The 27,492-nt window shown below is 39.8% G+C and overlaps 2 protein-coding genes across 2 annotated transcripts; both read left to right on the top strand.

The window, feature by feature from the left end:
• The first annotated feature begins 635 nt into the window (after positions 1–635).
• On the top strand, positions 636–17,687 carry jph3a (junctophilin 3a). Its single transcript, XM_033987470.2, has 9 exons — positions 636–1,070; positions 5,154–5,357; positions 6,836–7,062; positions 7,877–8,208; positions 8,355–8,479; positions 8,865–9,076; positions 9,693–10,289; positions 11,585–11,875; positions 12,521–17,687. Exons 1-9 carry the CDS (start codon positions 689–691, stop codon positions 12,599–12,601), a joined length of 2,451 nt encoding a protein of 816 aa, XP_033843361.1. The 5' UTR covers positions 636–688; the 3' UTR covers positions 12,602–17,687.
• A 780-nt stretch (positions 17,688–18,467) lies between these two features.
• On the top strand, positions 18,468–27,435 carry LOC117392787 (zinc finger protein 319-like). Its single transcript, XM_033990928.2, has 2 exons — positions 18,468–18,776; positions 20,965–27,435. Exon 2 carries the CDS (start codon positions 21,028–21,030, stop codon positions 22,738–22,740), a length of 1,713 nt encoding a protein of 570 aa, XP_033846819.1. The 5' UTR covers positions 18,468–18,776; positions 20,965–21,027; the 3' UTR covers positions 22,741–27,435.
• The last annotated feature ends 57 nt before the right edge of the window (positions 27,436–27,492 follow it).

Below are 27,492 nucleotides of genomic sequence, written 5' to 3'. Positions count from 1 at the left end.
AACTTTAGTCTTGAGTACAATGAAATTACCTTGTTAAGCACTTTTTCTCATGGCTATATGTAAGGGATCTCTATCAGTTCATGGTGTTTTTTTTTTTTTTTTTTAAATCATTTTGAGAGATTTTTGTTAAATCGAGATACAAAACTTTTTAAACTTACCTTACAGTCTCACAATTGGTCTCAAGTTTCACTAAAAAGTAAAATTTTGTGTATTTATTTATTTTTTTTACATTTTATTTTATTTATTAATTATTATTATTTATTATTTTATTTTTTTTTTACATTTTACATCACTATTTAAAGGTTTCATAAGTAACATTTCTTATTTTTTGGGGGGCGCAAAGTTGTCAGATCCAAGATCTGATTTTCTTTTCTTTTTTTTTTTTTAATCTTTTTACAATTTTACAAGTTTCTTACAGCAAGCATCCTTCTGCATCTCACTTAAAAACTTGCCTCACTATATATAATTTTCCTTTTGAAATTTTTTAACTTTTTTGGAGGAAAACATTGATGTTTTTTAGACTGTATTTTTACATGGTGACCTCTTCTCTTCCAAATCTTGCTCCCTTAAAGGACACTAGTGTTGGTTGAACCTTGAGTTGATCTTTTTACATTTATTTTTTCCTTTCCACTTCACTTGGAGTCCTGTGTTCACCCCCAGCCCCACGTGCGCGCCCCTGTGTTTATGCATGTCCAGTGGAGGCAGGTTTGACTTCGACGATGGGGGGTGGTACTGTGGGGGGTGGGACCAGGGGAAGGCCCATGGCAGGGGTGTGTGCACAGGGCCGCAGACCCAGGGGGAGTACGCGGGAGCCTGGAGCCACGGGTTTGAGCTTTTGGGTGTCTACAGTTGGCCCAACGGAGGATCCTACAAAGGCACGTGGGCCCAGGGGAAGAGGCACGGTGTGGGGGTGGAGACCAAGGCATGCTGGGAGTACCGAGGAGAGTGGACCCAGGGCCTAAAGGGACGCTACGGGCAGCTGGAGAGCACCACGAGTGGAGCGAGGTACGAGGGGACGTGGAGCAACGGGCTGCAGGACGGATACGGCACCGAGACCTACTCCGACGGAGGTAATGTTGGATAATACAAGCACAGTTTGAACATTGGGTGATATGGAGCTCAACAGTCCCGCCGGCTTTGAAATCCACTCATTTTTCCCATAGACTTTTTGAAAAATTCAAATAGTAGGAGTTCATTGTGGCATTGTGGAGGCCAACTAATATCCATAATGTAGTCGTTTAAAGTCTAAAAAGCACATTTAAAATGCAAGATTCTGTAAAGTCCTTTTACAACGGCAGTTTATAAAGTTTTAGAAACAGATTTTAAATAAAATTATAGGTCTTGTGATCAGTCAGCACAGAGCTAATCAATTCAAAGTTTTTATATATCTAATTTACAGAAAGTCTATGAGAAAAAATTATTATACATTTTTTTATGGAACAATCTGGATGGTCACACTTGAGCTCAATGACATTATGCTGCAATATGCCACTCCTCCTATTGGGTGACTGACAAATAGAGTTAACCAATCATAGTGAAGTGAAAAGTTTCACAAGCAGAAGATGGTTTTATTTACCTATTTAACTTAACTAGCAAATATTAGAGTCACACTTTAGAGTCAGTGTACTTTTAGAGTACATTTATCAACATCTAACTATCTGCTAATTTGCATACAAGTTAATCCTCAACCAGTGAGGCACGCCTGATCAGGATTCAGGCTCAGATTTGGCCCATTGCTCCTGGCTAGGTTGAGACACTGGAGGATGGGTCAAACACAGAATATATTTCCTCTATGACATTACAGTGCATGTCATAAACCATTACACAGTGGAATTTGTATCTCAGGATTGGCCTCTTCAGTTACAGTTAGATCTGCATCTTAAGAAAAAAAAAGTTCAGTTATTATTATGTTATTTTTACTATTGTGAAGCATTTTGCACTGATCATGATCTTTTGTATGTTAACCTGTTATTTGCACACTTCCCAAAAGTACATGTTGTCTTTTTAATTTGCCTTTTTAAAATATGATTTCTGTTTTATTTTTTGTAGTTTGTCAGTTTTTATAATTTTGTCGATGTTTTTGTGTTTATGATTTAAATAAAGTTTTCTCACTTTTAAGTTCAGTTCAGTTTTGTCGTCATTTAAATGTTTTATGTTTTTGACTGTGTGAGATGATGCATTTTACACTGGACGGGATTGTTACATTTGTGCTGTAACTGGGCATTTTCATGATCGGAAAGTTATGGGTGACAAAAATATTACATTTTCTATGGTTTTGTTGCCAAATAATGATTGCTATTCTTCAAACTATATTTACCCAACAAAGTGCCTAACTATCTTAGTACTTTGCATTCAGTCTTGGGCAGTCAAGTTTTTGGACCCCTTTGAAATTAAAATGAATGACAGATTAGACCACTAATTTCTCTAAAACACAGTTAACCTCAATATTTTATTTACTTTAAATCTTGCCTTTTCTATTTTTGTAATTTTTAAAAGTTGAACACAGGCAACAGATGTGACATACATAGAAGGATGTTACTTAGCAAACATAAGTTAACAAGAACCAAAACCTGACTAAATTCTTTCAACATATTGGTTTCTACATTTTTTCACAAACTGCCACTTAACCGATGTAAAACTATACTTTGGTACTTTCCCACCAAACCAAGTCAGAATTATAAAAAATATATTAATCAGTCAAATGCACTTTAACTTTGTATTTTATGACCCCAGGTTGGCCCAAATGAATAACTTTTTAGAATCTCAAAAATAAATACATAAAGATTTTTGATTGTCCCTTTTGAGAGGCAAAAGCTGTGAAACTGGGCGGTGCTTGGAGAAGGGAGGGAGGGGGAAGGAGGGGTGGTTTGGAGGTTTAAGAAACACTGATTGGTCTAACAGGTATCCACACTTAAAACTCCTCCCCTGCAGCCAAATGTTTATAATCACAAACACCTGGCTGTAATCAGGGCAGTCCTGTGTGATGTCACCAACTACTTGAAATCGCAGACTCCACTGAAGCCAGCACAGACTTTGAGTTAGGTGTTTTTGACCAGAAAGCTGTAAATGTACCTCATTTGCACTGAGATTGCTAAAAAAAGGCAAGTAACACTACATAAGTAAGTATCAAAAAAATGAATTTAGTTTTTAGTTCCACTTTAAATTTAGTGCGCCCCCCTATAGGCCAACTGATACTATTGAAGGGTAAAGTGAATGTTTAAAGCACAACAGGGATCACTCCAGCTGTGAACATGAGCCAGGAACAGTGATTAATGGTTTGTATTTTTTACATTTCACCTTATTTAAAACAATACTTTTTCTACAATCCTATAAAAATATGTAACCAAATGGAAAAGCTGTGGCACCATAGAGCACCAAAGATCATGTTGATTTTGTACATTTTGAAATGCGCAGAACAGTATTGTGTAATATACTCATTTTGTTGGATAACTAGAGACCCCTCTCTCTAGTGCAGGGTTTCTCAAACAGTGGGACCAGTACCCCTGGTGATATGTGAGAATCCTTCCTCTTTTATCTCTATGGAGATGTATTTTGTTTGTCAGGAAAATATCACAATATTCAATTCAATTCATTTTATTTTTGTAATGCCCAAAATCACAACAACAGTTGTCTCGAAGGGCGTTCATGTTTTGGTTGATGGGGGAAACCGGAGTACTCGGAGGAAACCCATCCAGACACGGGGAAAAACATGCAAAACTCCACACAGAAAGGCCTGGGCGACCCCTGCATTCTGAGAGCGAAGTGCTCTGTTTGGCTGGTACGGGACAATAGCATCTTGCAGATAGGATGGGGCCATACCGTTTAGGGTTTTGTATGTCAGGAGGAGGACTTTGAATTTGATTCTAAGCTCGACAGGAAGCCAGTGCAGATATTTTAGTACAGGACTGATGTGGTCTCTTCTTTTAGTTCCTGTTAGGACTCTGGCCGCTGCATTTTGGACTAACTGGAGGCTCCTTATAGTACTTTTGGGGCAGGCGGCGAGCAGAGCATTACAGTAATAAAGTCTGGAAGTAACAAATGCATGGATGAGTTTTTCAGCATCATTTTTAGGTAAAATATTTCTAATTTTAGTTATATTTCGCAGATGAAAGTATGCGGTTTTACAAGCTAGGTTTATATGGGCTGTGAATGAGAGATTTTTATCAAATAGGACTCCAAGATTTTTTACAGTAGGGCTAGAAGCTATATTCACATTGTCGAGTGAGATTATCTGGTCCGACAGAGAATCTCTTTGACCTTTGGGACCAACGACAATGACCTCTGTTTTTTCAGGATTTAAGAGCAGGTAATTCAAGGTCATCCAGGTTTTGATGTCCTTCACACAGGCACTGAGTTTATCTATTTGATCAGTCTGATTTGGTTTCATTGATAAGTACAGCTGAGTGTCATCAGCATAGCAGTGAAATAATGCAATGGCAACATATACAGAGTAAATAGGATTGGACCAAGCACAGATCCTTGTGGAACACCACAGGCTACTTTAGAACAGGGAGAGGTGCTCTGGTTTATACTAACAAACTGGTACCTATCTGATAGATAGGATTTAAACCATTTGAGGGCGGTCCCTCTGATTCCAATGTCACATTCTAACCTCTGCAGTAGAATGTTGTGATCAATGGTGTCAAACGCTGCACTGAGGTCCATTAGGACCAGGACTAAAGCCAGCCCGTTATCAGCAGCTAGTAGTAAATCATTTGTTACTTTAAGCAGTGCAGTCTCTGTGCTGTGGTGAGCTCTGAATCCAGATTGAAATTTTTAAATATTATATTTTATATTATATTGAAATATATTATTGTCCTGCAGGTGGCGGCAGAGCTATTTCACCACCACTTGTTCTAGAATTTTTGAGTGGCAATATGGCATTAAAGTTAGGGTTATCTATCATGAATTCATTTACATGTGTTTTTATTGCTACTAAAAATACATTGGGGAAAAAAGGCATTCTTGCTGTGAACCTCCTTGTCTCTCCACAGATCTGACTTATAACTTGATCAGTGCCATCACCTGCTTGTCTGCATTTTTTTTTTTACCTTGTTTTGTTAACCAATTTTTGACAGTGGTGTCAGAAATTTGGGAACCATTGCTCCCTCTAGTGGATGTTTGATATGAGTGTCTGATGTTCCCTCTCTCAGGCACGTACCAGGGTCAGTGGCTGGGCGGAATGCGGCACGGATATGGCGTGCGTCAGAGCGTTCCATATGGGATGGCGGCTCTGATCCTGTTCCCCCTCAGGACCTCCATAAACTCCCTGAGGTCGGACCACAGCGGCCCTGGGCCCCTGCAGCCGGAGGAGGGGCCCGTCCCACCCGGAGACGCCTCCAATGCGGCAGTGTCAGGTATGCCAGGACTATAGTAGTGATGTTACAAGAGACCCACTGAAATTTCAAACTCAATCTCGATACTAAGGAACAGACTCAATACTGATTTTTATACCACGATGATAATAAAAACACACTTTATTTAGACAATAGAATGTGATTTGTCCTGTGAATGTGACTTTTTAGTATTGATTCCTGCTCAATTGAGTATCTAGTTTCAATACTAGTTTTAGAATAAATTAGTATCTGATTTGTGATACTTCTGACAACCCTATTATGGAGTAAGTGTAATCAATTTGATATGTAATACAATTTTCAGAATGCTCTTGAACTTGACAATATACAGCTATGATTATAAAGAAAATACATTGCCGCTTCATAAAACAACCACATGGCAACTGTATAAAACTGTACAATATGAGCATGGCTATTTAAAAAAACAACAACATTAAAACAGCAAATATTTCAAATGCATATTAAACTGGACATATTAACTTGCATAAGCTTTTACCTTGTCATACTGTAGTTGTATTTCAGCTGATTCATGAATGTTTGAGTAATCCAGTATTGTGCTCAGAATATTTCACTTTTCACCTACCCCCTATCCTGTATTTACTATATGTCTGACCCTGTATTCCCAGGTCAGGCATATAGCTTTTCAAAATATAAAAAAAATTCAACAGTAAAAAAATGGCAATGGAAATATGCCACTTGCCACTCAGGGTGACGTGCTACTGACTAAGAGGAAGTAATTGACCTATTTCAGTACATTTTTTATTAAGACGTTTCAAGTAATTATTGCCATTTACAATGAACAAAATGTTAAGCGATGATCCAAGTGAGTTATAGTTAATACTGAATACCCAAGACAAAGCATAATATGTCCCCTTTAATGCTGCTAAAATTAATACAGTACTCAAAATTGTATTGCCAAACCAAGAAGCCACATGTTAAAATAGATTTAAAGGTGCTGTAAACGTTACAGGGTACAGGGCTTTCAAATAGAGATACACTGCCTAGCCAAAAAAAAGGTCACACACTAATATTTCGTTGGATGCCTTTAGATTTGATTATGGTACGCATTTGCTGTGGCATTGTTTCAATAAGCTTCTGCAATGTCACAAGATGTATTTCCATAGAGTCTGACCGCTGCACAAACCCTTCTCCAGCACATCCCAAAGATTCTCAATGGGGTTAAGGTCTGGACTCTGTGGTGGCCAATCCATGTGTGAAAATGACATGGCATTGTCATCTTGGAATCTGCCTGTGCCATCAGGGAAGAAAAAATCCATTGATGGAATAACCTGGTCATTCAGTATATTCAGGTAGTCAGCTGACCCCAATCTTTGAGCACAGACTGTTGCTGAACCTAGCCCTGACCAACTGCAGCAACCCCAACCTATTTGCTTAGTTAAATCCAGGTGGTGATTTTTTTTTTTTTTTTTTTTGGCCAGGCAGTGTATATCGCAATTTTGTTTCTATGATAATTGTTTCAGGCCTGAGTCCAGTGGGTCGTGGTGGCTTCGCACTGACCGCTCCCAGTGAAGCGGAGCGGCGTAAACGTAAAGGACGTCTGCGACAGTCAATCCTGAGCGGACTGAAGCTACGCCGCTCAGAGTCAAAGTCGTCTCTGGCCTCTCAGCTCAGCAAACAGAGCTCTTATTGCAGTGAGACCGGAATGAGCACCGTCAGCTCTGACCTGCAGTCCAACCACAGCCAGCAGGTGAGTGTAAAACCCACCCACTAAGAGTATAAGTTCACTCACAAGTGAGACACACCCACAGTTACAAGTGTGTATAACTTGATATGACCCCACCCACTGTGATCCCAGGTGCCCCGGGTATGACAAAGTTGGAATGCCCCTAATATATATATATATATATATATATATATATATATATATATATATATATATATATATATATATATATATATATATATATATATATATATATATATATATATATATATATATATATATAGCCGGTCGACCATGCCCTATATATATATATATATATATATATATATATATATATATATATACACACACACACATACACACACACACACACACTTGAACAAATAGAAAGTGGTGCAGAGAGGAATACAATCTGTACAGGTGGACGCTAAGTCACATGCAAATTAACAATGATGACGGAAATGGAATGGCAAGAAGTAATACTAGGGCTGTCACAATAAGACATTTTGAAGCACGATATATTGTACAGGAAAATATTGAGAAAAATGATAACATTGAAACTACTCATGCCACTGACACAAAGCAAGATAGTCAAGGCCAAGATAGATAGGGCTGCAACAAATACATATCAGAATGAAACAATAATTAGCCATAGAAGTTATGTATTCTACCTCTACAGCTCAGATCTGACCTTATTACCTAAGATGGCGTTCATGTATTGACCAATACATCGATATAGTCATTATTGTAACAGGCTTATGTAAGACACTGAAATGAAGGTTGTCAAACCTGACCCTTCATCTAAGCATAGCCTGTTCAAATTCTTTTCCTCTGTCAGGGAGCTCCGATCGACGCCACAGTCACAGAGATGTACGCGGGCGAGTGGAGGACGGACCAGAGAACCGGTCTGGGCATTGGCCGGCGCTCCGACGGGCTCACCTACTCTGGCGAGTGGCTCGGCAACAAGCGCCATGGTTACGGCTGCACCACGTTCCCTGATGGCACCAAAGAGGAGGGCAAGTACAAGCAGAACGTCCTGGTCAGTGGAAAACGCAAAAACCTGATCCCCCTGAGGGCTAGCAAGATCCGCGAGAAGGTGGACCGATCGGTGGAGGCTGCGGAGAAGGCATCAGACATCGCCAAGCAGAAGGCCGAGATCGCACTGTCCAGGTGAGGCCAGTCTTCTAGGGGCAAACCTGTCAGGAGCAGCGGGCAGCACAAGCTTGGACCTCAGGACCTCCTTAGCTGGAGGAGTTGGCCGATTGACCATGTTTGATGTGTCCAATTATTGGATGGTTGTTTTTTGTTGTGTCCAGGATGAGCCACGCTCGTGGTAAAGCTGAGGCTGCAGAGTCAGTGGCGCAAAAGGCTCTGGAGGAAAGTCGTTTGGCCCGAATCACGGCCAAAGAGCTGTCTCCCTCTTTCCACATCTATGAGAACGGTCGGTGTAATACAGGACATTTTCTAACCTTTAAGCGACATTGTATTTTCATCAAAACATAATTGGTGTTGTGCTGTTTCACACTTTTCACACTCTGCATGTCAAAATTTTCTGAAATACTACAGGAAATACCAAGGTTAAGGTGTTCTAAGTACTTTTTCAAAGCCTGATAAATGCAGATTAGAGGACTTTTAAAGGTTAAATTGACAGAGAGTTGAAACAGACTGATTAAGGCAACTAATAACAGATGTTACAGTTACAGAATAGCCTCCAGTCTGTTTGCTTTGCAGACATTTGTTTGGCATTGTTGTTTTAAAAACCTTCCTAAACTGTGAGGTAGAAAAGATCTAAGATGACAAAATACTTTCTCTTTCTGATTGTGCAGGTCTTGAGAGTGAGCGACCAAAGCACCCGGATGGAAAGGACAAACCCGATCCATCGTCCAGCAGTGAGAGCCCCCTGTGCACCCCCGACACCACGCCCTCCGCTCTCACGCCTGACTTCAGCCCCATCGCACCTGCCTCACCCCCCAAACAGCGTTCACGAAAGACCTGCTTCCACCGCCAGAGTGCCCTGGATGACCACGCAGAGATACAGGTATGATTACAGAGTGTAGGACTCACCTCTCAGACAGAGGGATCTGGGTCTATTCACCTAACAGGGTCTGTCTGTGTGGTGTCCCATACCTTCAGTCCTCCTTGTTCATTGCAGCTCTGTATTCAAACATTAACACATCTACTATTGGTCAGCTTTTGTCATGTTTTGATTGATCTAATGAATTTTTCATGTCATGTCTGATGGATTTAATGAATCACTGTTAATTTAGAATTTTTAAAAGCACAGTATGTAACCTTTTAGCCAAAAAAGCATGTTTTTTTTTCATTTTGGTTGTTTTTATTGCACTGAAAAACTTGAGTCATTACTGTGCGTGAACTTGTATCTCCATAAACCTGACTATTTGGCCTGGAGGAGGGCATCTTCCTGCTTGTTTTCATGGAAATCCTATTTTTTATCATATTCATATTCCACAGTATGCCATAAAACATATCAATCTCCATGGAAAATCTTCTATTAATCATGCATCTGACATGCGCCAGAAAGTTATATACTGTACCTGTAAAGAAAGTATTTTTTAAATTATCTTCTATGCCTAACTTTTTGAAGTGACGAATAAAGCACTTGAAAGTTCACAGTACTTACCTTTGACCTTTAGGTGCTGGTGGAGGGGAGGGGCCTGGAGCTGCAGAGGGGCGGGGCTAACCACACCTGGGCAGAAGATAGGTACAGCAGCCGGTCGACCACGCCCTCTCTGCTGGAGGAAACAGAGGGGCAGATCAATGGCCATGAGCCTGTCGTGGTCGTAGCCAATCACAAACCGCGAGACAAAACCCCACTGACCAATCACAAGCCTCGAGATACGAACTCCCATTATAAAACCTGGGAGCACTCGCTATCCAATCAGAAGCCCTCAAAGCACGGCTCCTCCAATCACAAGACGCGGGAATATTCCTCATCCAATCACAAAACATGGGATCACTCGTCAGCCAATCACAGCTATAAGCCTCAGCTGCACGTTCTAACCAATCACAAAGGCCCAGACCATGCAGCGTCCAATCACAAAGCAGCAGAGCATGTTTCGTCCAGTCATCACAAGCCCCAGGACTATGCCTTGACTAATCACAGCGTAAAGGAGCATGTGATAGGTTATGGGAACCACAAACAGCACAACCATAGGCCGAGCACAGGCCACACCCACCACTGGAGCCCCACCCACTCACGACTGACGGATGAATGCTCCGGTGACTACAAGGTGAGAGAGTTGGGATTTATTTATTAGTTTATAGAAATATACTGTGTTATATTATATTGTGTACAGCAACAGTTATGAATGTAACTACAGTTCTATGACAACTGAACACTGCCTGACACCGTCAAAATCACTATGTCTAGATGTGTAGTGTGTTTGCTGGAATTTTTAATTGACGACTTTGATAAACTATGACCACAGCAGTTTTACACTTTGCAAGTAGTCAAATGAGTGTGATTAAAGAAGCTACAGTGTGTTTGACATTTCACTACATGTTATTAAACTGTGTTTTTAACATTGTATGTGTCAGTCACCCAGGTCTGATCCATAGTAAAAGCCAAAGTTAAATTTGTCAACTGGACAAAAAGTTGCAGGAGTGAAGATGTTTCATGCTCATCGCGGCTCTCTTTGTTTCCTTTGGGTCTGAGGATAGAATCATATATTGGGGAAGGTGATGCCTAAGGCCCCCATTCCTGTTCAAGGAAGAGCTCCACTGGACCCCACTCCGCCGTACCTCTCAAAGCCACTAACCACTCCTTTGAAGATAGTGAGGTGTAGATCGTAGCAAAAGAAAATAAATGGTTTGAGAGGGGAGTTAAAGAAGCATTTTTTGTTAGGAAAGACAATCCTGCCTTGAACGGGAATGGGGGCCTAAGACATCACCTGTCGCCAACATATAACTGCACCATCAGACCCAAAGCAGAAAGGAAACAAAGAGAACAATTGAGCGAGTCTTTACGTCCATTAAGACTGAATGTAGACCCATTTTAGGCTGAAACTGTAAATAATAGCTGTTGACAGTTTCAGTGTAGTTAGCTCCTCCATGACGGTAGATATAAGGCAATGTCCACCAGTAATCTGACCAGAACTGAAGAAGCAGCGAAACATATTCACTCCTACAACTTTTTGTCCAGTTGACAGATTTAACTTTGGCTTTTACTATTGTATGTGACAAATAAATAAAATCTATCTATGATTGATTCAGAAAGCTCTGTAGGGTCACTGCACATGCTCAAAGAGATTATTTAGTGAAATGAAAATGTTTTGAGGTGTTATAAAGTTTCTGCATAAAATAACATTCCTGGAGTTCTTAATTGTTTGAGTCATCACCCTCTCCTGAACTGAAAGTATAAAAATGAAAATCTGGTCAACTACAGACAAATTGCAAATGGCTCCTTGTGACAGTGTACATGATGTCACAATATTTTGCTCTAATTCATTTGTATGTTCCAGAACTATTTTAATTCACATTGTTGTTCCTGTTCAATCTGTGACACTGTCCTGTGACACTTCCTCAGGACCACTACACGGTGGACATGCGTCTCTCCGACTCGCTCTCGCCCTGCCCCTCGCGCCCCAGACCGCGGCTGCGCCCGGTCCGTGAGGGCTCTGTGGACTCTGTGCAGAGACTGGACCGCCTGGCTCTGGGGACAGAGCCTGAGGACAGAGGGGCGGGGTCATACACAGCTGAGGGTGAGGAGCCAGAGCCGTGGCCAATGAACAGAGACCTTACTCTGTCGACGCCGCTGCGGTCGCCACCCATCATCGACCTGGAGGTGGAGCCAGAGAGCAGCCTCAAGACGCACTCAGTCAGTGTCTCTAGTCTATACTTGTAACATAGGCTGTACAAATGTCCAAGTGAAAGAGTTGGCTTCTGAAGGTTCTTCCTGGTCTGTTTTTTTTTTAATTGATCAGTGGTTCTCTGGTCCCAGGACTAGACCGAGTCAGACTAAACCAGGACTAAATCTTGAGTAAGCCTGGTGTAATTTAGACTAGACTGGACTAGAGCATTAATGAAATGAATCTTATTAAAATAAAATTGATCACGTAAGTTTTAGAAATTTAGACATTGCATAAGAATATCACCAATATTATTATGTCCTTCATCTTGGAATTAAAGTCACAGTATGTAACTTTTTAGCCAAAAACAGCCTAAAATAAAAGGCGTTTTTTCATTTTTTTTCATTTTTGTTGTGTTTATTTTGTCTTTATTGTGAGTAGACTTGCATCTCCATAAACCACTCTTATTTGGTCTGGAGCAGGATCTGATCTATGTCCTTGGAGAATGTTCCAAAGTCTGGTTTTAACTTTTTATTTCCATGGAATCATGCAGGTGACACCTCTAGAAAGTTACATACTGTATCTTTAAGTATTTTTTTTATTCTAAAATCCATTATAAAGTTAAGCTAAAACCATAAAACCCCTTGTGACCTAACTTTCTTTCTCCTCTGCAGGGCTCCAGCTCGTTCCTGGTCGTCATGGTGATTTTACTCAATATCGGAGTAGCCATTCTTTTCATTCACTTCTTTATTTAGGCCTCTGCAGGTAACGCCTACAGACTTTTGTGGTAAAAATATGGTAAACTCCTCCTCCTCTTCCTCCTGGTGCAAAGGGACAGAGGATCTGCCCAGATCTAAACCAGGACCAGGACCCTGACTCTTGAAGCGGCCTGCAGGGGGGAGCAGAGAGCATGAAGTACCTAAAAACTGAGATGGTTAGACCTTTGTTTGTACACTTTTACAGAAGTCACACGTTGCACCAGCTCTGCACAGAGGAGAGCAGCCCAGAACTGGGACTGAACTCACCACACAGAACGTCCATCTTAAACCAAGGCAGCCGCTAAGGCTTTCAAACTCCTGATCAACCTACTTACAGTTGCTCTACCTGATTTTTACTCTCTTAAAAATGTGAAAAACAGAACAAATTCATTTTAAATGGTTTGCAGTGGTCCAAAGTTAATCCTCGCTGACCTTATGCATTCAGAGCATCCTAGTTATTCAACGGGATGAGTTTATAAGCACTTTTCACAACATTTAGAGGCCAGAGAGAGGTTTGCCATCACGGTAACGTGCATTTCCTGATTATCAGAGAATGAGACAGTTCATTGTTGTCAATACAATCGGACCTCCATGGAAACAAGCAAGTGGTGGACCTTCTGCCAGAAAAAATACACACTGTATCTTTAAATACAGATGAGAAAATACAACATAAAATGCCCACTGCACTATAACTACACAGTAGTCTGAAGCCTTACACTGCGTTTGTTTAGGATGGACTGGAAGATTGTAGTTTTGCAGAGAGCTGGTGCTGTTCGATGTAAACATGCCAACTTGAGCATGGCACAGTGTATTTCTGCCTTTTGCGTTTGGGGCCCGATCTTGTCTTTCCGATTATATTGATTATTATTATTAACTATGCGCTATATTCAGAACTATGCTGCAAGAGTAGATCCATTTAAAGGGCTCTTTCCTCTTCTCTCTCGTTTTGTCGTTCGGTTTCGCGGCAGCCATTTTGCATGAGGCTGTTTCAAACCTGAATCCCTTTAACATTTTCACACTTTAAGACGCGTTTATCGGTTTAAACTTCACGGCAAAACTTACTCCAGCATTTGACTAAATCAGCTAGTTATCGGTACAATTTCATAATAATGACTACAGCTTAAAGTGCATATAACAGGTTAGATTACACATTTCACTAAAATATAGTTAACATCATTATATTTAAGGTTTTATTTACAATCTTGGCTAGTCTTTTCTAGTTTTGTAATTTTGGTCAAGTTTATACTTTCACTTGAGGTGATGAGGTAATTCCATAACTGTTTTTTTTAGCAATCACAAAGTTAACAAGGGCGAAAGCTAAACAAAATGACGCAACAGTTACATAGGTAGAGGGATTCTGTTTTACAACTCACCACAACTTCCTGTATTTTTGTACTTTTTCCCATATCAGTTAACTGCCACCTAACTGATGTAAAACTAAGATAAATATTTAGCACAGGCACTATCCCAGAGTCAGAATTAGAAAAACATTAAAACCTGCTATATGCACTTTAAATTAATCTGCTTAGGATCAGTTCCTATCTATTTAAAATATGAAAAGCTAATATTACAAAATATCAAGTTAATGATAAAACCTACCAAACTTAACAAACCAACCCTAACCCCTAACCCCTAACCCTTATTCTCCTAAACCCTAACCCCCTAAACCCTAAAAACCCTAACCCCTATTACCCTACCCACCTAAACCTTTACATTCTAAACCCTAAGCATAACCCCCTAAACCCCTAAACCCCTAAACCCCTAAACCCCTAAACCCCTAAATCCCTAAATCCCTAAATCCCTAAATCCCTAAACCCTAACCCATGTAAAGTCAAATTCTGGAGTAACAATAGCTTCACCACTTCACTATAAGTCACTGTCTTTGTTTGACATTAAAAAGGCTGTAATAACAACAATGGACCAACAGAGTGAACATGATTTTGAATTAAACTCAATGTAATGTTTTTTCTCATGGAGGGTCAGCCATGTTGTTACTGTTTTGCCTGAAATGTTCCACAGTATGGCATTAAACATATCACACTGATTCAATTACAGATGTTTTAATGTTCAAATACCTTGAAAAAACATGCCTTCTTACAGAAAGCGGGTAGCAGGTGTCTTGCCAAAGGACACAACGGAAGAATGTAGAAGTCAGAGCTAACCACCAACATTCAGACTAAAAAAAATTAACCCTCCCACCAAAGCCACTGTAACGACTAATTGACTAATACTTCTGAAAAATAGCTTTACTCTTAATAAATAATTAATGAATAATAAATAAATACTTAATAAATAGGATAAGCTTTTCTGCTTCTTAACGGTACTCTGTGTAACATTTTTGGTGGAGGATCCGCACTCCTCTGTCTGCTTGTCTCAATGGAGATGTTGTTGCTTTGCTTGAAATATTTCACAGCAGGCATTAAACTTATCTTGCATTTGTTCATTTACTGGTGTTTTTATTGGTCAAAAAGTCCTTGAAAAGCAAGCATTCTTACAGTGAGCAGGGTTGCTTCTCAACAGATCTGACATTTAACTTGGCCTAGTGGCACCACAACTAGCATGCTAACTTCCTCGGACAATAAATTGTTTTATAATTAGATGGAACAAGCACACAGCAGACTCATTTAGACCTACTTATACAACATCCTTTTACTGGGGCAAGAAAATGTACAAAATCAGGTACATGCCCTTTAATGTGATAGTGTGGAACATTCCAGTCAAACCAATAACCAAATTTATCTTCATGGAAATGACAAGCAAGTAGCCAGAAAAGTTACATAGTGCACTTTTAAAATTAAATGTTTGGCTCTGTGTCAGTCCTGTCCATTGGTCCATTATTGTAACAGTCTGTGGTTTTTACAAAGATTTACCGTTTTTATTTCTATTTCTTTTCCTCCTCTCCTCGGCCCGGTGTATAGCCTGAGACTGTTAAACTCTATACTCCAACGTGTTTCTGTTTGAACGAATGCTGCTGAGTGCCTCGTATCATTTTTATCTCGGTTTTAAAAAAATACCCTTTTAAAACTATATAAGGCCCACTGAGGGGTCAACAAAGACCTGCTCCAAAACTGTACAGGACATTTTAACAGTGTGACCACCAGTAATCTCAATTAAACATGTTATTAAGCTGTTTCCTCATCAAAATCATAGAGTTAGGGGCGGACGATATGCCAAAAAAACAATAACACGAGCATGATTAAAATTGCATCACAATTCATAAGAACTACTATTTCCTTGAAGAGGGACAGGAACCTGCTTCTTTTAAAAATGCACTTTATTGCCATTGGTCATATCCAGCTGTCACTCAGAGCATTGACAAGATTGACCAATAGGAGGTTTAAATGAGGAAAAGTGTATTTGTTTAAACACAGAGTTGCATTCAAGACAAAATTTGGTGGATCGCAACATAACGGTTTTATCAAAATAGCAGATCGTCACAGGAATAGGATCACAGTTCGATTTTTATCACCAGGCTGCAGTAGTATTTTGTTTGTGGGGATGTGTTAAACTTTTAAATAAAAAATAAAACAGGTTTGCGATGTAATCAAAAAGTATAAGTATGTATATTGGTTATCTCGATATTGGAGGATTTCCCCAGATATCGTATCGGTCTGATATGTCTGATATTGAAAATTTAGCCGATATTTGGCGCCAATGTTTTTTCTGCACTGCCCTGGTCTGTGTGCCTGTGTGTCATTCCCAGTTTGTCCTCAGTGATTCAGATTTGTCTTTTTGAGTAAAATTATTTATGAAAATATAAGTTTATATCCCAGAAAAATAAATTTCAGTATTTTTACAAAAGCAAAAAGTAAATTTGTAAACTTTACTAGAACTTAATATAAACTTGGTCTCTACTATAGATTTTACAAGCATGCTAGCAGCGCACTTCCTGATGATTAGACAATATAAACCGCTTTATAATTAGATGCAGTACACAGGAGACTTAATTTAACCTCAAGAGCTGCTTATACAATATATATGCACTGGGGCAAGACACATTGTGCTCAAATATATGGAAAATAATCGGGTACAGGGCCTTTAAGCATATTATGTTCTAATTAAAACAGACTATTTAAATGACTTTGTTGTCACACTGTTACTCTGCCTGTAGTTTTGCGAGCTGCGTTGTCCTGGAGGAGAGTCCTGGGACTGTCTGCGGTGAAATGGCATGCACTGTTTGTCTCTAACAGGTTCCACTAAAATACGTCACGTCGCTGGGGTTTCTGCGCATGTTCGTTTGGAGTCCCCACTTTAACGAATCCATGTACGGCCACAAGTGCACTCTCTCTGCACCAGACCACGGCATCAGAGCAACTGTTTACGGAGTGACTATGAAAAGGGAAGGGAAAAATGACAAACAATATGAATAATTAGATATAGAACTCAACTTGGACCAAACAAGGACAAACACAAGACATAACGGGACTAGAGAGGTTAAAGATGTGTAACTTTTCTGTTGGAGGGTATGCTATGCCTGTTTGTCTCCATGGAGATGTTATTGCTTTGCCAAGAATGTTAAACTCATCTAACTTGCATTTATTTTCATTACAAATGGTTTGATTGGTCAAAAATCCTTTGAATAACAGCATTCTTACAGTGATTTGCCTCTCCATAGATCTGACATGTACCTTGGCCTGGTATTGCCACCTGCCATATTGTGGAACATTCAAGGCAAAGCGATAGCATCTAGAGATAAATACATGGTGTAGCCTTCACCAGAAAGGTAATGCAGTGTTTATTAAAATGTAAACACTGATTTTTAGGACAAAGGAGATGAGCACAAGAAGAATGACTAATTAGGACTTTAGATCTAGGACATAAGTAAATCTATAAACCAGAACTATGACCTAAATGTGATGACCTCTCCTGATGCCCTGCTCTGGTCAAATTGCCCCAGTGCACTCTGGGAGACCGAGTTCTTGTGGCTGTGGTTCTGTGGCTCGAGGCTGATTGATAGGAGTCTGTTTTGTACGGCACTGACGCTCCATGTTGTGACCATTGCATGCACAGCATGCTCTTTCTACTCTTTGGTTTATGAGGTTGTTTCCAACTTAATGTGGAGAAAATATCTACTGTTTCAAACTAAACTGCCTCTGTGTCATCTTTTTTCACTCTTCTTTAGGACTGAAGGTATTGTTTAATATATTATATCAACCTGCCCTTCTGGTCACTGTCCATTGTCACATTTTTTCATCTGTGCTACATGCATTGTATAAAATGAGAATTAGACAAAAATAATCTTAGAAAGTCACTTTTTGGACTTTTTGGACTGGATACAAATATATTGTGTCTCCTATTCCAATTCAAAACTTTTCAGACTGTTAAAAACCTCATAATTATTAGAATTATAGCATACTGTTTATCGTGTCTGTCTCACCACATCGGACTTAACTTGTTGCACTTTTACTACAACTTGAGGTGACCACCCTAAACACAACCTAAAGCTGTGGCAGAAATATAGAGGGATCTGCTGCTTCTGGTGCACTACATTAAAATAGTCCTGCATGTGGATGTGGCTGATGCCCAGTGGCAATGGCACAGTGATTAGAGCAGTCTACCCGAAGGTTTCCTTAGGCTTTACACTTTTACACTTTACACTAGCATGAATGTGATGTGCACATAAGTGTTGGTGGTGGCCAGAGGAGCCGATGGTGCAGATTAGCAGCCTCTTCCATCTGTCTGCCCCAGGGCAGCTGTGGCCTAAATAGGAGCTTAGAGTGTGGGGTGCATGAATAGTGCACTGTAAAGAGCTTTGAGAAAAGACCAAGGCATTATTATTATTAGTGCCCTCCCAGGCCACTGTCAGTAGTCACACCCCTGACACAGATCCGTCTGCAGGCCTATTCACACAGCGCCCCCTGGCGGCAGAAATGGGGACGTCCAGTGTCCTGTTCACGGACTCTTTGTGCGCTGGATTTATTTTCCTCTGAGCGGACTGTCTTTGCCTTTAGTCCCTTTTCCCAGAGGTTTTCTGTACCCTCTACCTACGTGCCCCGGACCCTCCCCTCCCCCTGCAGTGGCACTCGGTTGCGGTTTCCGGTGTCCGTGCTCCGGAGGATGGCGTCCGGCTCCAGCCGCATCCCCTGCACCACCACCGGCCCCAGACTCGAGCGCACGGACAGCCCCCGAGAGCAGACCTCACACGGTGCACAGAAGCACCGATAAACCCCCGGTAAGTGCCCCCATGCCGTTTGTGTTTATCTCCCGGCTGTGCAGCTCACCTCTGCGGGCTTTAGGTGTCCCTCCTCCCGCAGCAGGCTTCACGATACCCCGCTCCCAGGCCTCGGCCGCTGGTGCTTTGCATTCACCGATAAACCGACCACTGTCTGTGGAGAGCAAATGCATTTTATAATCAAATCACTGTGCTCTGATACCTGCATTGAATAGTATTGCTGTATGGTCAGTTTATCATCTTTTTCTTTGATTTCCCGACCCTCCGTTTGTTTAACTAGTTAGCATCGTTAGCATTAGCCACATTGCTAACGTCATTTTTGACGCTAAATAAAATTTCTGCGCAAAATAAGTGTTTGTTGCATGTTTTGAACAGTGTTTTACCTCCAAACTTCAGATAAAGGAGTGTCATTTGTGTATGTGCGCACATATCGATATTATGCGCAAATGAACTGATAAAATGGATCAAAATGAACCGCTATTTAATTTGTCGCCAGGAAATAGACCAACCCCCCTTTCGCCTCATACAGGGCTGCTGTGCGGAGACACCGCTGGATTTCACTGCGCAGCTCCAATAATGAAACGTTTTGTTGTAACTGTAGAAATGTGATGGCCTTTTTGTATGAATAAAACATGTATTTGTTTTGGGCCTCTGATCCGCGGGTCTGTCGGATGCTGATGTTCCTCTGCATCTCTGTCAAATGAACAACAAAATCAGGGTTTCCTGCCCCCTCTCCGTATCCAAAAGAGAGATTATAATTCCGGATCACATATCGATTCACTGATAACGATCGATGTTAAAGGATTATTGACGGATTTAGTGTGAAACGTCGCACATAGAGCCATTGTTTCACTAATTAGGTGTTTGCCTCATTATTCATGGACAGAAGGCTGTGCGTTTGAAGTTAATCGTTAACAATTACAACCAAAATTACAGCACACATAGCCTGTATGTTTGCAGTGATTTTTGTTTTGGGGAAAATGCATAAAAGCCACATCAAGTAAAACGAAAGTTACTGTATTGAACAGTAAGAAGAATTGCAGCCACCAAGCTTTTACCTCCTTGGATACAATGTGATAATATTTAAACTTAACAAAAATATATTTACCATCTGCATTCATGATTTTCATGCTATCTCCAAGGAGATTGTTTATTGTTTTACCTGGAATGTACCTCAGTATTTGCCTGAGATCCAAAATACACACTTCTTAAATACTTTACAATGAGTCTGGTCACCGAGAGTCTCTCCGTTTTCAAATGGGCGTGATTGACAGTTGGATTAGCCAATCTTGGACATGATCTGCTGTATGAGAAAAAGAAAAGAAAAAGATATCACAGCAGGCTGTAAAACTTGGTGGATTTCTTTAGAATCAAGTAGCAAAGCACTAAACTCTGTTAATCTGAGGCGAGATAAAATGTTCTCCTTTGTTTCACGTGCGTCACTAAAAAAAACTCAGTTAACCAGGCTTGAGACGCGACAGAGGGCGTGGGGATCAGACTGATATAAGTCCGTATAAAAAATACAGAGATATCATTCTGGATTTGCCATGCAACCTCAGTATGGCATCAAACTAATTGTTTCCATGGAGACAAGCAGGTGATGCCAAGTTACAGGTGAGAGCAGTGGAGATGTGAACTCGGTCACCATAAGAATACATGTTTTTCCAGCGTATTTTAAAAAAATGTATAAATGGAAGAATGATGCAATGCCATACTGTGGGACTTTTAAGGCAAAGCAATAACCTGTCCATGGAGACAAGCAGTTGGTGAATTCTTCACTAGGGATGTACTGATACTGGTATCGAATATTGGTATATTTTTAATTTGGCCTCAAATAATAATGTTTGAACTTTTATTCATATGAAGCTGTTCAGTAGTGATTTGAAGGCTAAATAACAGTTACATACACCATTATGTATCAGCAGATACTTAGTCTAAGTATTGACAAGAGTATCGGCAATGAAAAACCTGGATCGGTACATCCTTACTCCTCACTAGAAAAGTTATCCATAGATTTCAGAATGATGAGAAATTAGGACCGTTGACATACCAATCAACAGATTAAAATTAAAATATCTTATCTTTTGAATAACAAAAAGCCCTCAAAATGTTGAAAAAAAACACGCGTGCACCTTTTAGATTTGTGAAACACCACATAAACAAATTGATTTTTTCCTTGTTTTTGCAGATCCAGTGAGTTCCTACTTCTGCCTCTCCTGATTTCTCTGTGTGCATCCTTCAAAAGGTCAAAATGACGGAAGCGTGGCAGCAGGCCGCCCCAGCTGTGGTGCACACTCTTCCCCAGGGAGCAGAGAACGCTTTGGGCTGCACCGTCTACGGAGTGGTCCTTCAGCCCGACACCACCACCCTCCAGCAGGTCCAAGCGCAGCAATCACAAATGCAGGTCACCAAATGCAACGCCTGTGGTCAGGACATCTCTCACCTCGCTAACCCTCACGAGCATCAGTGTATGGTGACCCAAGATCGATCCTTCCAATGTACTCAGTGTATGAAAATCTTCAGCCAAGCCACAGACCTCTTGGAGCATCAGTGTGTTCAGGTGGAGCAGAAACCATTCGTGTGCGGCGTGTGCAAAATGGGGTTCTCTCTGTTGACGTCATTGGCGCAGCATCATAACTCACATGGCAACGGGAACAATCCGATGAAGTGTTCCATCTGTGAGAAAACCTACCGCCCCGGATCTGGTAACGTGACGCCAACTTCTTCTGCAGCAAATCCGCAACAACCTTCCAGCGGTGAAGCGTCTGGTGGAGTGGCTTCTATCGATGAATCCTCTCCTCCCGCGTTCGAAGCTAACTCGCCGGATCGACCGTACAAGTGCTCTGTGTGTCACAAAGGATTCCGGCATCTTTCAGAGTTAACGCGTCACGAGAGAGTTCACACCGGTGAGAAACCGTACAAGTGCGATCAATGTGACAAAAGCTTCAGCCAGTCCTCGCATTTGGCGCATCATCAGAGAACGCACAGCTCCGAACGCCCGTACAAATGTGCAGTGTGCGAAAAGAGTTTCAAACACCGCTCCCATCTTGTACGGCACATGTACGCGCACTCAGGTGAGCACCTGTTCAAATGCAACCTGTGTGAGATGCATTTCAAGGAGTCCTCCGAGCTCCTGCACCACCAGTGTCAACCAGAGGGGGAGCGCCCCTTCAGCTGCGGTTCTTGTGGGAAAAGTTTCAAACGCCCTTCGGATTTGCGACAACACGAGCGCACGCATTCAGAAGAGCGGCCGTTTCAGTGCGAGGAATGCCAGATGAGTTTCAAACAGCAGTACGCTCTCGTCCGCCATCGGCGCACGCACAAAAACCCGGCGGATCGGCCATTTAAATGCAATCTCTGCGACAAAGGATTCCTGCAGCCCTCCCATCTCCTCTACCATCAACAAGTACATGGAATGGAGAGTCTGTTCAAGTGTGCGTCGTGCCAGAAGTCCTTCAGCCAGTCAGGGGAGCTGTTGAGGCACAAATGCGGCGGTGAAGTGGAGAAGCCGTACAAATGCGACGTTTGCGGAAAAGGTTATAAGAAGAATTCAACTCTACAGCGTCACCAGAACTCGCATTGCACAGAGAAACCGCTAAAATGCTCTCTCTGTGACAAGCGCTTTGTCTCCTCTTCAGAGTTCGTACAACACCGATGTGATCCAACCCGGGAAAAACCTCTCAAATGCCCGGATTGTGAGAAGCGATTCCGGTATTCCTCCGAGCTACAGCGCCATCGCAGGGTCCACACTGGAGAGAAGCCGTTCAAATGCGCTAGCTGTGATAAAAGTTTCAAACAACGTGAGCATTTGGCGAAACACCAAAGTGTGCATTCTAGGGAGACCCAGTTTAAGTGTGTATGGTGCGGGGAGAGGTTTGTAGATCTGGCCGCGCTGCAGGAACACACGGTCCAACATACCGGAGAGGCAGAGAACTTCCCCGGAGAAGAACAGTGCATCTCGTAAAGGAAAAAACTACGGGAAAAATATGGAAAACTAGCATCCACGTTTAATATTAGGGTTTAAGCAAGGACTGTAACTGTTATAGAGAAACATATTGTGCTCTTATTGTCCTGTGGGGTACGGTGAACAGAAATGGGCTGCTTTAATGTATCGAGAATTAGGACTGCAAGATTAATCGCAAGTAAATCACAATTTGAATGGACGGAATTGGCAAATCGCAAAAGCTGCAATTTTTGAAGTACCATAATTTTTTCCACAAACAACAAAATCTGTTTAATTCTGCATAAAAATGTTTAACCCTGTAGTTTAGATCTGTAAACATGTTCTGAAATGTGATTCTTGTATGAGTTTGTCAGTGCATATTTCAGTTTTTCTGTCAATTCTTCTGGATCTGTTAAAAAGGTGAATTTTGGGCAGAATTCTATTATTAAAACATAAATCACAAACCTTGTCAGAAAAAAACACAATCGGATATTTTTACCAAATTGTTCAGGCTTATTGAGGATTTCCTAAAGTTAATTGAAAGAAAATTATTAATAGTCATTATTTGCTCTACTGGTCTCGGTGACAATACAAACGTTGACGTGTAAGTGATAAAACAAAAGCAGGGCCTTATTTGAAATGTGAATTAAGCATATGATTTTCTGCTTATCATCAGACAATGTGTAATAATATATGTATGAACTATTGAACATCAAAATTGTGGCTAGTAACTATGACGTTGTTGAAAACGTATGTTTAGTAATCCGTACTGAACTTACTTTTCAAAATAAGTAACAGATAACAAAAACTACAATTTTATATCCTTTTAATGTCATGTTTTGGTCCTAAATGTAAATTACAATAACACTTTGAGTAATGTATTGTCTTTTATTGTGTATCTCGAAATGTTAGGATTTTGAACAGGCCAGTCTGAATTCTGCCTTGATGACTAAAGCAACTTTATACTCAAGTCTATGGAGAATGAAATGAATGGATAGTAATGATTTGCAATTTTTTTAGGCACAGTGAATATTTGAGCATTTTGTGTCAAATTTTTACTTTCCTTTCTAGAATTACAAACAAAAACAGAATTTTGAATGTGTTAAGATATTGTTCTTAATTTCCTAACAAAACTGGGCCATGTGTAATCCATTCTAAAATATGTGGATTTTCAGTGCCTCTCAAACATATTAATTATGGAGTCATTCAACCTAACTAAAACCTATTTCTGTTCACCGTAGCGACCCAAAAACTTGCTTAAGCTAAAATCGTGCCAGCCTCTTGCTCCCTTCTCTCCTCCCCATTATAACGGTTAATTATTTGTGTTGCCCACCATTTTCAGAATTTTGAAAAGACTTAAAGCAAACATTGACTTTTGAAAGTGGGACCCCCCCTTTAAAGATGTACTTTACCATTTCATTTTTGTGATATTTTGCATGTGAGTAAATCTATTTTGTTCCCACGAAATGGCCAGAACTTTCCGGAAAAAGTGAAACACGGAATTTGATGTGCCTTTTTCAATGTGTTCTGTTGTTTTTAAGTTTGTATCTTTATTATATATTCTACCCTCCCTTTTTTGCGAAGCGTTTAATGGCTGGCTTTTTCCAAATAGTATTCCTAGTTAGCGTCATATGTTTGTGCATGAATATTTATCACTCTTTAATCACTGTTGTAATATAGTTTTGTTATTTTAGAAAACATCCTACGAAAAGTTAAAATACGTGTGGATTCGTGAACCTTGTATAGCCTGTGTCCTATTAAAAAAACGTGTTGTTGCATCTTTGTATTGGCCAATTCTGTCGCTGCAAGGGAACAGTTCACTTAAATACAAACTGAACAGAAACGTGGGCTTTTAACACTGCTTCATGCGTTTCATATTTACCAGTTACTCATTTAATTTACTCTGGGGACAATATAAATAGGGTTGTCAAAATTATTGAAAATCAGATGCTAATTCATACTAAAACTAGTATCGAAACTAGATACTCAATGGAGCAGGTATTAATACTAAAAAAATCCCATTGGCAAGACAGAAATGAACCTTTCTTGAATAGCTTTAGAATGATCTTGAGCTGTATCAGAACAAGTATAAGAGACATAGAGTAGTATACACCCATGGACCACTGAGGGATTACACAGATATAAGGCCACATTGGAATATGAAGGAATAAGCAATACGATTTCATGTTTAAAGTCACATTCTATTGTCTAAATATCGTGGGAACAGAATCGGTATTTACTATCCAGCCCATTTCTCGCACTGATCCAACTTTAAGTATATCGATATTAACTAATACCAATGTAGGGAGGGAAAATGGCAGTTATTTCCTTAAAACACGATAACTTGTTACATGAAATCCAATGCAGCTGTTCTGTATCCTTCAAATCACAACTGAACAGCTTCACATGAATAAAAGTTCAAACATGAGACGTTTAAGGCCAAAATCAACCCGTAAATAGTCTTATTACATCCAGTTAAAGGCTAAACCAGCTTAACTGACATCATGGAATCGATACCTGATCCAGCTAATCTTTCAGTATCTGAGTATCGAATATCGTTACTGAATATCGACACAAACTCGAAATCTAGTTTGAAATTTTAGTATTGTGACAACATTAATCTTAACTGTAAATGTATTTTATAATTTCATAAAAACATGGCCCTTTTTTAAACCTTTCAGTTGAAAATATCACTTGTTTTAGACATTAAGTCCACGTTTCTGTTATTTGTATTTAAAAACTTAAACTTCAGGCGATTGAGTTGATTTCAAGTCAAGGTTTTGGGACTTTGACACTTGATTCGTGCAATAGAAGGTGCACAGTGTATTATTGGACTACTGAACCTAGTCTGTTCTGTTATAGAGTTGTGTGGCGAACATGTAAAGTGCTTTCTAGTTATGTTCAAATTTGTTTTCAAAGGTCTTATATTATGCGGCTCACTCTTGTACTTTTACCCAGGAAATCTTCCCGATCAAAAATATAGCTGGAGTGTTTTGTTATATGTTTTTGAGTACTGGTAATGGATATTTTTAGTAGGGCTGGGTGCTTCTGACCAATTCTATTCAAGTTTTTTTTTTTCTTTTCAAAAACAAAAAATGGTTTTCAGTATTGATTTTATTAACAAAAACACAACGGCTTTAAAATGATTGTGATTAAACATAAACAGCCTAATGTCTTTCTCCAAATTCAGAACTGTCCTCTAAACATCATGCTTTTACTGGCTGTGGCTCTCTCCATTAAAAAAATCCAAGCTGATCACTGACCATTTGAAGTGACTGAATCTTGATCTTGATTAAAATTAGATTAATTGCCCTAATTTTTTTTTCGCGTCTCCATGTTCCAAGCAAAAAACACTTGTCCCCACTTTGTGACATTATCAGGTGGTAATCCTCCATGTTTTTAAAGTCCATATTGTTTCATCAGGTCTAAGCGCTCAGATTGCCTTTATAATGATACATCTCAATTTAGAAGCTAGCACCTTTTTTTTTTTTTTTTTTTTTTTTTTTACCTCATTTGAACTTGCTTATTTAGTATGCTCAGAAATCATGGGTTGAAATAACTTGTTTTCCATGCATTTACAGTATTAGAATGTAAATGTGAAATGCCAAGGTTTAGGTGTCCAAAAACCTGTCAAAATGCCTGTGTAATGCATAATATGGGACCTTTACGTGTTTGTTTTGTATTTTCTGGAAACTTCACCAGGTTTAGACTCCTCACAGATTCACGGTTAGTTGCTGTAAAAAAATACGACTAATTTGGGACAGTGTGGATTTGAAGTTATTACAATATAATTTAATATCTTAAAGCTGGAAGTCAGTGTCAAAAATTGCATTAGAAAACAGTTTCACTTAGTTTTGGTGAATACATTTGTAATTACTAAGTCAAAAAATGGGTCTAGAGTTACCTTCATTTGACTTAAACAAATGTATTGTGTGTATTGATTCACAAAGGAAATTACTTGGACATAGTAGCTCAACAAATATATAAAACAATTTTCCTTGAGAACAAATAACATAACATTAATAACATTGCACAAAATAATGTTTTTAGGCAACTTATACTTAATTGAATTGAAAGTATTACTATTGTTTATATTAAAACAATAGGCTACATTCACATTCTAGGTTAAAATCCTTTCAACTAAAACAATCATGTCAAAGTTTATATATGTATATATATATATATTACATAATTTCATTTTTGTTTATTGTTTCATGTGGATAGGCCCAGTAATTACAGAGATATTAACTATAAACCAGGTTAACAACATCTGTAGAGAATTCCATCATAGAATTCTGACCAGTTTCCAGCTCAGGTTAAACTATAGTTATTCTCCACTGCTGTGATATCACGTGAACTTGAAAACTGCTTAACTCTTGCAAATTGCCCTCTGGTCTATATATTACTAAATATTTACTCAAAATGAAATCTACATTGTTGCCCTAATACTCAAATATGTACTTCCCAATATGTTACGTCCTACTTTGTCCCATCTTCGTCGTACTGAAACAGCCCTGTAGAAATTAGCACCATTTTATTTTACAAGCAGCTCAAAGTTACTGCCAGATAAACATTACGTGACTATAAACGTATCTACTCCTGACACCTCTGCAGTATGTATTTAAATAAATGTTTTTGGAGTTTGAAAAAGGGACGGACTGAAGGAGATGACTCTTGTTGATACTGTAAACATAAAATAAACACCTTTAACTCCAATGTTTTTTATTTAATTACTATTTAATATGTAATTGACACTTTGCAGTGTGGGGGTGT

Source organism: Periophthalmus magnuspinnatus, chromosome 3 (assembly GCF_009829125.3).
Source record: "Periophthalmus magnuspinnatus isolate fPerMag1 chromosome 3, fPerMag1.2.pri, whole genome shotgun sequence".
In the NCBI taxonomy this organism is placed as follows: Eukaryota; Metazoa; Chordata; class Actinopteri; order Gobiiformes; family Gobiidae; genus Periophthalmus; species Periophthalmus magnuspinnatus.
This window is presented reverse-complemented; position numbering and strand designations above follow the sequence as displayed.